Raw genomic sequence first — 12,556 nt, 5'->3', positions numbered from 1 at the left:
AAACTGGCCCTCGCTCGGTGTCTGCGCTGGCGGCCACTTATCTCCCAACAACAGCTGTCTATTGATGTTATTTTACTACTCTACCATAAGCCATGTTGCCTTTTCTTGACCTAAATCCACTTGCTGTGCAAAACATCCAATGGAACGCAGACAGGGAGGTACACTCGGTTCATGCGTCAATATCTTGCAATAATACAGATAAAGTTGTGGTTTCTTCATGAGTTTTTAGGCTATACTTTTTCAAATGCAATGGCTCTTGTCTAGTTGTTCTTGTGTAGCTACACCGAACAAAAAATATAAACGCAACATGCAACAATTTTACTGAGTTACAGTTCATATAAGGAAATCAGTCAATTGAAATAAATTCATTAATCTATGAATTTCACATGACTGGGAATACAGAATCTGTTGGTCACAGATACCTTTTAAAAAAGGTAGGGGCATGGATCAGCAAACCAGTCAGTATCTGGTATGACCACCATTTGCCTCATGCAGCGCAATCTCCTTCACATAGAGTTGATCAGGCTTTTGATTGTGGAATGTTGTCCCGCTCCTCTTCAATGGCTGTGCAAAGTTGCTGGATATTGATGGGAACTGGAACACACTGTCGTACAAGTCAATCCGGAGCATCCCAAACATGCTCAAACAGGTTACATGTCTTGTGAGTATGCAGGCCATGGAAGAACTGGGACATTTTCAGATTCCAGGAATTGTGTAACAGATCTTTGCGACGTGGGGCCGTGCATTATCATGCTGAAACATGAAGTGATGGCGGTGGATGAATGGCACGACAATGGGCCTCAGGATCTCGTCACGGTATATCTGTGCATTCAAATTGCCATTGATAAAAAATGATTTTGTTAATTGTCCATAGCTTATGCTTGTCCATACCATAATCCCACCTCCACTATGGGGCACTGTGTTTCATAACGTTGAGACCAGCAAACTGCTCGCATGCATGACGCCAAACAAGCTGTTTGCAAACTGTCTGGTACAGTCCAAAACGGGATTCATCAATGAAGAGCACACTTCTCCAGAGTGCCAGTGGCCATCAAAAGGGAGCATTTGCCCACTGAAGTCCGTTACGATGCCGAACTGCAGTCAGGTCAAGACCTTGAATGAGCATCCCTGAGATGGTTTCTGACCGTTTGTGCAGAAATTCTTCAGTTGTGCAAACCCACAGTTTCATCAGCTGTCCGACTGGCTGGTCTCAGACGATCCCGCAGGAGAAAAAGATGGTTGTGGAGGTCCTGGCCTGGTGTGGTTCCAATGGTCTGCGGTTGTGAGGCCAGTTGAACGTACTGACAAAATCTCTAAAACGACGTTGGAAGCAGCTTATGGTAGAGAACATTAAATTCTCGGGCAACAGCTCTGGTGGACGTTCCTGCAGTCTGCATGCCAATTGCACTCTCACACAAAACGTAAGACATCTATGGCATTGTGTTGTGACAAAACTGCACATTTTAGTAGCCTTTTGTCCCCAGCACAAGGTGCACCTGTGTGATCATGCTTTTTTATTGAGCATCTTGATATGCCACACCTGTCAGGTGGATTGATTATCTTGGCAAAGACAAAATGCTCACAAACAGGGATATAAATCATTTTGTGCACAAAATTTGAGAAATAAGCGTTTTTTTTCGTGTATGGAACATTACTGGGTTGTTTTATTTCAGCTCATGAAACATGCAACCAACACTTTACATGTTGGGTTCATATTTTTCTTCAGGGTACATTTTAAGCAGACAATGGAACATGCAAGGCCACAAACTTAACAAGTAGGCTATTCTATAACATGTTAAACATTTTTAAAGTCAACAAAAGTGCATCTTTTTTTTAAACAATATAAAAAACACACAAATAAAATGTGTAAAATTCCATTGGCTTTATTGCTCGAGTATGTATGCACAGGACGTTAACATAAAGTTGGAACAGTGCCCTCATTTGGTTGAACAACCCCACTGCGCCTTCCATTTCCAACCATCTGGCCATGCCAGAGGACAGTACCAAATACTTTATAAACTGGGTGGTTCGAGCCCTGAATGCTGATTGGCTGAAAGCCGTGGTATATCAGACCATATACCATGGGTATGACAAAACATTATGTTGGTAATCAGTTCATAATAGCAATAAGGCAACTTGGGGATTTGTGGTATAAGGCTAATATACCAGGGCTAAGGGCTGTATCCAGGCACTCAGCGTTGCGTCATACTTAAGAACAGCCCTTAGCCGTGGTATATTGTCAAAATATATCACACTCCCTCATGCCTTACTGTTTGACTAACTAAACCCAAGAGACCACAGCCTGTCATTTCCAATGGGAGCAAATTAATCATAGTGGGCAGAGCCAAGCAAGAGCTAGAAAGATCCTATTGGCGTGTTCTAGCATGTTTTTGCATATTACCATTAAGGAACGTCTACTCTGAAGTGTGTGTGTGCAATAACTCAATTCGTCCTTGCATTCCTGAACAACTCCTATTTTTAAAAACTTTTGCAAAGGGTAGTTAGTCCACTCTGTTTGTAACATATTCGAGTTTTGGGAACAGAACTGTATTGAGATCAAATGTTTAAAAAAAATTGATGAGAAAATGTGTATAATGTCAGCCAGAATCCATCTCGGGCCATCTTCTCTCACTGCTGGACACTGGGCTTCCTCTCATCACCATATTTGGAGGTGAGAGGAAATGCCAACTGGATGCTTCCGATTTATACATACCGTGAAACATTAGGCTCATTGTTCTATCCCGGATGGTACTACAGCGCGTAACAGATGATTTTAACCAGATACCCTACCCCAGCCACAAATGGTTCATAGTTCTGACGATATCTCAATTTTGGTCACGTCTTGTATAGACATCTAGTAATTAGCACCCTCAAGGTTTTAGAGTTTTGTTGAAACTAACAATGCATAGAAATGTATTACATAGGTACAAGCATGCATGCATACCTGATGATTTCAACACACAAATGTGGCATAAAATAATGCAGATTTCATTCTTTAAAGCAGCAATCAGCAGTTGAAACAAACCGTACTCCCTGCCCCGGTTTCGGTAAAAAGCTTAGGGATGGGGATGGAGAAATGCAAGGACTGAACATTCATGATATCAAAATTAAAGTTAGTTTTAGGCATGTTTTGTGTTTGTTCACATCTACTTTGTTTACCAACATTGGTGTAAAACAAGCTTATATCTTGGGGTAGAATGGGGCTCAAGAATTAATTGGTACATATAATTAATTTATAAGAAATGCAGATTGCCCCTTTAACAGAAACAATCTACGGTAAGCAATTTAACCAAAATGAATATATGAAGACATTTCTAACTAAAGACATTTCTGGGTTTACTAAAGGGTTGGGAGGTTATAAAAAAAAGCTGATGTACAGAAGAGAATTCAAATTTTGTATGAAACTGAGGCTGGGTGGGACAGACAGGCTGGTAGGGCTACTCTGCTTCTAGCCACTGCCACTCCTTCATCCCATCTGTCCATCATTCATTCCTCTGCTCCAAGTTTCCAACTGACTGCCTTCTGAGTGCGCCAGCCTCACTGCTGGAAATATGCTTCTCTCCCTCCTGGCTAAATAAATAGAGGGTGAAAGAGAGAGAGAAGGAGACAGAGAAACTGGTAGGTTTGGTTCTGGGTCTGAGACTCTTCCTGTGTTACGACGACGTTGTCTCTGTGGAAGCCTGTGATTCCGTGGGGGAGGTTCCCGAGGCGACAGCTGATTCGGTGGCAGTAGAGGGAACTGTGGCATCAGGGAGGGTCTGCTTCTCTGGGGCGACTGTTGGAAGGGTGAGGGAAGAGAGGTCGACCGGGGGAAAAGATGTTACCCCTGGGGGCAGGAGTGGTAGCTGGGACAGCATGGTGGGCATGGGGGGGAGGGGGGCGAGACCGGGCAGGTTCAGAGGAGGGAGGGGGACGAGTGGAGGGAAACCTGCAATGGAGCGGGGAGAAGAGAGAGATCTGTTAGTGAACACAGGAACATGTACACTAATACATAATGTTAACATTGGGTTACCGCCCCCAGGGGTTAACAATAGCTGCTAACATTAGCTGCTGGTAGTATAAACCCGCTGTTCCAGGTGGCGGTAGCCCATTAATACCTGCTAACGACACAGCACTGAGGTCTGGTAGTGCGCCGAGGTTGAGGTTGGTGAGGTTTGGAAGTAGGGAGAAGCTGCCCGGGATAGGCATCAGACCTACAATAGTACACAAATAAACATATATATTTAGTTAGTGTAGAAAAGTGCATGATTTGATCGTTTCAATTTGATCATATAACAAAATTCTGAGGAGAAACCTGTGCTGACCTGGTAGCGTGGTGGCGGGGTTGAAGGTCGTGGAGGCAGGGTTTAGGGGGCTCAGGGAGGGGCTGATAGAGGTGGGCAGCAGGGGAACAGTGGGGAGACCTGGGAGAGAAAGACGAGCCGTCAGCAGGGTTGGGGTCAATTCCATTTCAATTCCAGTGAATTCCAAACACTGAAACTCCAATTCTCTTCAATGCTTTCAATTAGGAAAGTAGAATTGGGTTTACTTTCTGAATTGAAATGGAATTGACCTCAACCCTAGCCATCAGAACAAAAATGCATTGGAGAGAGAGGATATTTTTTGACCATCCATAGCATTGACTGAGATCATTCATTTCCAATGGGAGTTTGATAGGAACAGGGAGGCCATTTCATAATACTTTGTTACCATATTATGTTGCGAGACAGCGAAAGAGTAAGAGAGATGAGGTACCTGTCTGAAACTCGCTTGGGATAGTGGGCGGGGCTGAGCTGATTGACAGGCCGGACAGCGAATCCTCGAGCCCCGTGGGGACAGAAGGCATGACAGGCGGAGGGGTTACAGCTGACAGCTGAACCTGAGCGGGGGAGAGAAATAAGAAAGAAAAAAAGAGATGAGAGAGGGGGGGAGGGAGGAATAGAGAAATATGAGAGAGGGGCGGTTGATGAACAGGTAAGGTCAAGTGCATTTAAACAAGTAATTACTAATTTGAATGAACATCTTTCCTCTCTGACGTGCCTGTCTGCATTGGGAGGGACATTCTGACATAATGAGCCTCTCATAGCCTTCCCTGATGAGGGGGTGGAGGGGAAGCATGCAAATAAGCAAAGGACACTTCAAATCGATGGGATACTATTATGAGGCTGAGACTAAAGCTAGTGTGGGTACTGTAGACTTGGTCTGGTCATTTCAGCCCTCTAGTTCCAAAAAAAGGATGACAAAAAAAAGCATAAAGTGACTGATTGTCTAGCGACTGTCCAGGCAGTTCTAGTTGTTCTGATTCTTGGGTCAAGTTCTGGGTTGATACTAACCTGAGTAAATCCATCCTTGAGCGGGCTGATGGGCTCACCACTGGGAATAGGACCTGGAAAACAGATCTTCTTCCCCTCTTCAAATGGTCGGGTGGGAATTCTGTGCAGGTATCCGTATCCTATCCCACATCCCAGACTGGAACAAGAGAACAGTAGATGATGTCACTCGCCAGACTGAGGTGTGTGTGTGTGTGTACTGTATGTTTGTTACCTGCCCTCCCCTCCCCAGGCACTGTTCGGGGTGATGACCACCTCTCTGCAGTTGTCTGTGTCTGTGTTATAGACATACAGCTTCAGCCCCTTCCCTTCATGGGTCTCTATCAGAGAAAAGAGGTCCTCCGACTGAGAGAGAGAGAGGTGGAAGGGAGGAAGAGGTAAACGTCAATGAATTATATCCAAATGCTTATTGGCTAGTTTGTGAAGCGCGCAGTCTTTACTCCTAGAATAGAATGCATGGTGTAGTTTTGTCACTATACGCACCTCGTTCATAACGGTGTCGGCTCCTATGATGTAATCAGTGTGGGGCCGCAAGCCAGCCAGGGCTGCTGGAGAGTTAGGCTCCACCTCCTGAGAAAGAGAGCGATACCAAGAATTACACCTGCCTGGTATGACATAAATTGGGCACACCTTTTTTGGCTACTGGCTACTCACCAGCACGTGCCAGATGTTCTCATTGGCTCCCTCGAAGCTGCAGAAGCGTATGGAGACTCCCAGCAGGCCCTGGCCACCCCAGAGGTTGCTAGGGATGACGGTGGACTCCCTGAGCTCCAGGGTCTTAGAGGAGTAGACCAGCATCCTGACCGGCTTCTCCACACTGGCTTTCAATAGGTCCTTCAGGGTGTCATTGTCCTTGTTCTGAAACAGAGACAGGATAAATTATAGAATTAGAATGAGTAGAACGGACATCCATTAGAGCCAGGATGGGCAATTGGCGGCACTCTCCTTTTGTAGGCCCGCGGACCAATTAAAACTTACTGTTGAGAGCTAGAATAATACAATACACAAGGTGCAACTTAGAAATGTGGTTGTGCATCAGCACATTGGTAAATTAATCTACCGGGGTGGGGCCAATTGATCATCAGTTATTATCATATTAAAAAATTAAGACATTTGCATCCACCCTATGGCAAAATGTGTAGAATTGCAGGAAGTGAACTTTAAAATGTAATTTTTTTCTACTTCGCTATCACAAGGGGGCAGCTAAAATATGTTTTTTTGGGGGGGGGGTTATGGATGTGGGTACAGACCCACCTCATGATGAGTTCCGTTTTTTTTTTGTGGCACACAACCCAACCGAAGTTTCCCCATGCCTGCATTTGAGCTATATATTATACACCAGCATCCTCACCATCAGTGGGGGTTTGTGTATGTGCCTACAGTTAGTGTGTGTTGAACATGCTTATTCAACAGCATGTCTACGCATACCAGTCTTTCATTGTTGATGGAGACGATGAAGTCAAAGAAAGGCTCCAGTCCTGCCCGGTGTCCCGGAGAGTTCTCCTGAACCTTGGGAGAAGACAGAGACATCATGACTTGTAACAACTGTATTTTGAGATTGAAAGGGAGCAGCTGGAACAAGGCTTGAGCAAGGAGCAGTTACCGGGTATTCACACTACTGCCTGTGCCATGAGGTCCAGTCTTCTTAGCAGAGGTTAGGGAGCTTCACATCACCTTTGAACATTTAGCAGTAGCCTTAGAATTAAACAGGTATTTATTACGAGCTTCACCTGTAATACCCAAAGGTTGTCTATCTCAAGACCAAATAGATGCTTGTCACATCAACATATTGACGTCTGAACATGGAGGTCTATACATGCAGGTGTTCAGACAAATGTGTAGAAAGAGGCATGATACTGTGATGCTGAGGATTCTATCAGCAACGTGGCTGCCCCTATAAAAGCTATTGTTTCGACAACTAGCTAGCGTTGAGCTGGCTAGCTCATTCAAACCCCATTCGTGTCTGTCTGGTTGTTTTTACAGCTAACCTTGTTTGCTAAACAATATATGCAACCAATAAAATAAAATGCCTTTCAAATGTTTGACTTGCACAATTCCAAAATGCCCCTGTAGCAAATGCTGGGGAAAAATAGCGTTAACACTGCTTATTAGTATTTGCTACATGTAGGCCAGAATGTGATCCCCGGCCTCTATTTGACCGTGAGGCAACAATTGCAGTCGGTCCTGCAGAGGGACCACTACTGTGGATTCTTGCTAGCGAGCTAACATTCTTTGCAGACATAAAAAAAAATAAAAACAAACACATAGCTACCCGAAGAACATGGTAGCCTTCGGATCCTCCTCCCGGTATCTCGACACTCTGCAATCCCCCCATGACACCCCTACTATATATCGTATTTATTGTGAGATATTTTCCTGCTTCGGTAATATTGCTACCCGCTACACGTCACCCACTCTGCCAGTTGAGCGCTTGTGTTGTTACGTGGCAGACCACCAGGAAACAAGGCTGATGGGAGTTTTCCCTAGACACAGATCTGGAATCGGTTTATCCACCCCAAATTCGATATTGTTCACTAGTGGGGGGACAATGCAAAACTGACATAAGATCAGTGTGTTGGGGCAAGTGTAGGCTGGTGACGTGCGCAGGGTGTAGTTCTTCAGGTGCTGCTTTTTAATTGTGATATATGATATTGGTATAAATATACGGATATTATTATATTGATATATTACATTATATTGATATGAATCATAGAAAATAACAAGTATATATGCTGTGAAATGTTAACCTTTTAGATTGATAGTGAATCTAAACTGTCACCGATAAAATACACTACAACAGTGTAATATTATAAACCTTTAATCATAAAACGAAGTTATTTTATAGCTTTTCATGGTTCTACAACTAGACTATGCTACCAGTGTAATCATTCACTTAGTCACTTTCTGGTGTGTTAATTAACGTGTAATTGTTGGAAAGACTCTCAGGGTCGTTCCACCTTAAAAAGCACAAGAAAGAAGATTTCGACACCTACCATCTTAGATTGTTCTGAAATCAATTCTGTAGTTATCTGGAGTAACATTTGATTAGCATTCCTAAAACATTTCTTTGTTATAATTTATAATGTTATATCTGAGAAATTAAGCTAATTAATTGCACCCAAATTGGTGTTTTTAATTTATAGGATTCAGATAATATTGAATAAATATAGAACCCAACATGAGGAATCACCCAAAAATATCAAAAGCCACCCTCGGACTCCCCACACCCCAACAATCAGTATACCATATCAGTTCTCTATGTCTGACAAGAAGTATGAAGGAGTATTTGAGTAGTTTGGAGTATTGCTTCTTCACACTATGTAATGTATTCCCTGTGAATCTGGTGATGTTTTTTCCCCCAGTTCAGAGAAATTAGTCATTGAAGTCGCTTGCATTATTTACCATGAATCAGTGCAAGATGACACTGTTCCTTATATAGTGTCACTCTCTTTTATCAATTTTCCTGGTATTTTCTGTTTATTAAATAGATCACAGCATTTCCTTTCAACTTTGGGTAGAAAACCAATAGCTTTTGCACATGATGAAAATAAATTGAGTGGTTGTCCTGACAGTTAAAGCCAATAAATTCCCAAACACACACTGTATACTGTTTTGCAATGGTAATGGTATTGGGTTTGGGTTTGGGTTGGTTGGGTTTAATTGTAACTGTCACTAATCACACTATATATCGAGCTGTTTTCAAAAAATATTGTTGAAAAACACAAGACTGCAATGCAATGGTTTATAATTGTATTATTTTATTAGGGTTGTCACCACATTTGAATCCCTAGCCCATTTCTCCATCAAATGTTTTCATATGAGAATTGTACCATAGGGATAGTCCTCTCAGAGAGCTGACACTTTTTGGCCTATTCAAGGAGAGTTGGGTTGAAGCAGTTGGTTGCTAAGAAAAGTACAAACTACATTTCTTTTTAAATGGAGTACTGGGTCGAATTGTGAGGATCTATTGGTTTTCTACACAAAGTTGCAAAGGAAATGTTGTAATCTATACCGAACAAAAATATAAACACCAAATATAAAGTGTTGGTCCCAAGTTTCATGAGCTGAAAAAAAATATCCCAAAAATTTTTCTGAGCACAAAAATCTTATTTTTCTCAGATATTGTGCACACATTTGTTTACATCTCTATTAGTGAGCATTTATCCTTTGCCTAGATAATCCATCCACCTGACAGGTGTGGCATATCAAGAAGCTGATTAGACAGCATGATCATTACACAGGTGCACCTTGTGCTGGGGACAATAAAAAGGTCACTCTAAAATGTGCAGTTTTATCACACAACACAATGCCACAGATGTCTCTGTTTAGAGGGAGCGTGCAATTAGCATGCCGACTGCAGGAATGTCCACCAGAGCTGTTGCCAGATAATTTAATGTTAATTTCTCTACTATAAGCCACCTCCAATGTTGTTTGAGAGAATTTGGCAGTACGTCCAACCCACAGGGGTTGGTGGCACCTTAATTGGGGAGGACGGGTTTGTGGTAATGGCTGGAGTGGAATAGGTGGAATGGTATGAAATACATCACACACATGGTTTCCACAAGTTTGGTGCCATTCCATTAACTGTGTTCCAGCCATTACTATGAGCCGTTCTCCCCTCAGCAGCCACCACTGGACCAACAGGCCTCCACGTGTTGGCAGTACGTCCAACCACAGACCACGTGTATGGCGTCCGTGATGAGATCCTGAGGCCTATTGTCGTGCCATTCATCCACCGCCATCACCTCATGTTTCAGTATGATAATGCATGGCCCCATGTTGCAAGGATCTGTACACAATTCCTGGAAGCTGAAAATGTCCCAGTTCCTCCATGGCCTGCATACTCACCAGACATGTAACCTATTGAGTATGTCTGGGATGTTCTGGATCGACATGCACGACAGCGGGTTCCAGTTCCCATCAATATCCAACAACTTCGCACAGCCATTGAAGAGGAGTGGGACAACATTCCACAGGCCACAATCAACAGCCTGATCAACTCTATGGGAAGGAAATATGTCCCGCTACATGAGGCAAATGGTGGTCACACCATACTGACTGATTTTCTGACCCACACCCCTTTTTATTAAGGTATCTGTGACCAGTATATTCATATCTGTATTCCTAGTCATGTGAAATCCATAGATTAGGGCATCATTTATTGATTTGATTTGACTGATATCCTTATATGAACTGTAACTCAGTAGTCTTTGAAATTGTTGCATGTTGCGTTTATATTTTTTGTTCAGTGTATTTAACGTACACAAGAGACCAGCTAAATGGATAAAAGAGTGTGACAGTATAGCAGGAAAAGCAGCATCTAGAGGTTAAAACCAGGTACTTTCACACTAATTTATGGTAAGTAATGCAAGCGACTTCAACGATTTCTCTGAAGTATGAAGAATTAATACTTCAAACAAACCGCATATTCAAAAATAGAGAACTGATATTGTATACTGGTTGTTGGGGTGAGATTGGTGTGGTGTGCGTGTGTGAGGGGGGTCCATCGGTTGACCATTTATTTTGGATTCCTGTAGGAGTCTCTGTAGGAAGAAGTTTCATCCAAATCGGATGTTGGGTACTATAGTTATTGAATATTGCCTGAATCCTATAAATTAAAATGGCCAATTTGGGTGCAATCAACCAGTTACATTTATCCAAGATCAAATTATATTTCAACAAAATAATGTTTCAGGAATGCCAATCTTACCTGTTTCTAACTACACAAACGATTTCGAAACAATCTGAGATGGTGGGTGAATTGGCTTGCTGAAATGACCTGGAAGGTGTGCGTGAATGTGTTAAGTGTTATTATCAGAGTCAGATGACAGCTTACCACAGGAGGTTGGTGGCACCTTAATTGTGGAGGACGGGCTCGTGGTAATGGCTGTAGCAGAATCTGTCGAATGGTATCAAATACATCAAACACATGGTTTCCATGTGTTTGATGCTATTCAATTCTCTCCATTCTGGCCATTGTTATGAGCCATTTACCCCTAAGCAGCCTCTGCTGGTGCAGCTTATATACCCATTTCAGACAGAAGTATATTTTACCTGTAAAAATGGTAACTTTCAAACAGCCTATTATTTACCACTTTCTTGCAGGCAGGTATCCTGCCTGTTTGGCCCTGTCCGGGGGTATCATCGGACGAAGCCACAGTGTCTCCCGACCCCTCCTGTCTCAGCCTCCAGTATTTATGCTGCAATAGTTTATGTGTCATGGGGCTAGGGTCAGTCTGTTATATCTGGAGTATTTATCCTGTCTTATCTGGTGTCCTGTGTGAATTTAAGTATGCTCTCTCTAATTCTCTCTCTCTTTCTTTCTTTTTCTCGGAGGACCTGAGCCCTAGGGCCATGCCTCAGGACTACCTGGCCTGATGACTCCTTGCTGTCCCCAGTCCACCTGGTCGGGCTGCTGCTCTAGTTTCAACTGTTCTGCCTGCTGCTATGGAACCCTGACCTGTTCACCGGATGTGCTACCTTGTCCCAGACCTGCTGTTTTCAACTCTCTAGAGACAGCAAGAGCGGTAGAGATCTGATCTGATGAATGATCTGATGAATGATCAGCTATGAAAAGCCAACTGACATTTACTCCTGAAGTGCTGACCTGTTGCACCCTCTAGAACCACTGTGATTATTATTATTTGACTCTGCTGGTCATCTATGAACATTTGAACATCTTGGCCATGTTCTGTTATAATCTCCACCCGGGAAAGCCAGAAGAGGACTGGCCACCCCTCATAGCCTGGATCCTCTCTAGATTTCTTCCTAGGTTCCGGCCTTTCTAGGGAGTTTTTCCCAGCCACCGTGCTTCTACATCTGCATTTCTTGCTGTTTAGGGTTTTAGGCTGGATTTCTGTACAACACTTTGTGACATCAGCTGATGTAAGAAGGGCTTTATAAATACATTTGATTGATATACCCTTATCATACATATCAGAGGGTAACTGGCAAATTGGGAAGGGTGGGGGTGTTGTTAAACCACAGAAATATACCACATCCATGTTCTCCTTTTGGTAGGTAATTTCATTATTAAACATGCAATGAACTACACGGAGGGTAAAGTACACTGTGCATTCAGTACCATGGACAGAACTCTTGTTATGCACAAAAACACAGCAAAGAGAGAGAGCTCAACATTACATTTAAACGACTCAATTAGTGTGAGGAGTGAAGTCTCTGATGGGCATTGATTTAGAGCAGTGAAGTCAGGTATAGTGAAGTCAGGTTTCTGACATCGCTATGCG

The 12,556-nt window shown here is 43.0% G+C and overlaps 1 protein-coding gene across 2 annotated transcripts; it reads right to left on the bottom strand.

The window, feature by feature from the left end:
- Positions 1-1,867: 1,867 nt before the first annotated feature.
- LOC115102738 (Golgi reassembly-stacking protein 2-like) lies at positions 1,868-7,754 on the bottom strand. 2 transcript variants are annotated; one of them, XM_029622987.2, is made up of 11 exons: positions 7,582-7,683; positions 6,913-6,983; positions 6,738-6,818; positions 5,964-6,167; positions 5,793-5,879; positions 5,524-5,654; positions 5,313-5,448; positions 4,735-4,858; positions 4,305-4,403; positions 4,098-4,193; positions 1,868-3,928 (listed from the first exon to the last, which is right to left on the bottom strand). In XM_029622987.2, the coding sequence occupies exons 4-11, from the start codon at positions 6,105-6,107 to the stop codon at positions 3,654-3,656; spliced, it is 1,092 nt and encodes a 363-aa protein (XP_029478847.2). In that variant the 5' UTR covers positions 6,108-6,167; positions 6,738-6,818; positions 6,913-6,983; positions 7,582-7,683; the 3' UTR covers positions 1,868-3,653. The 2 variants fall into 2 exon arrangements, with proteins under 2 accessions (XP_029478847.2, XP_029478846.2); XM_029622986.2 differs by lacking the exon at positions 6,913-6,983 and having other exon boundaries at positions 7,582-7,754.
- Positions 7,755-12,556: the final 4,802 nt, after the last annotated feature.

Source organism: Oncorhynchus nerka, linkage group LG20, assembly GCF_034236695.1.
Source record: "Oncorhynchus nerka isolate Pitt River linkage group LG20, Oner_Uvic_2.0, whole genome shotgun sequence".
Classification (NCBI taxonomy): domain Eukaryota; kingdom Metazoa; phylum Chordata; class Actinopteri; order Salmoniformes; family Salmonidae; genus Oncorhynchus; species Oncorhynchus nerka.
Note: the sequence above shows the minus strand (reverse complement) of the source record. Positions and strands in the feature narration are given on the sequence as shown.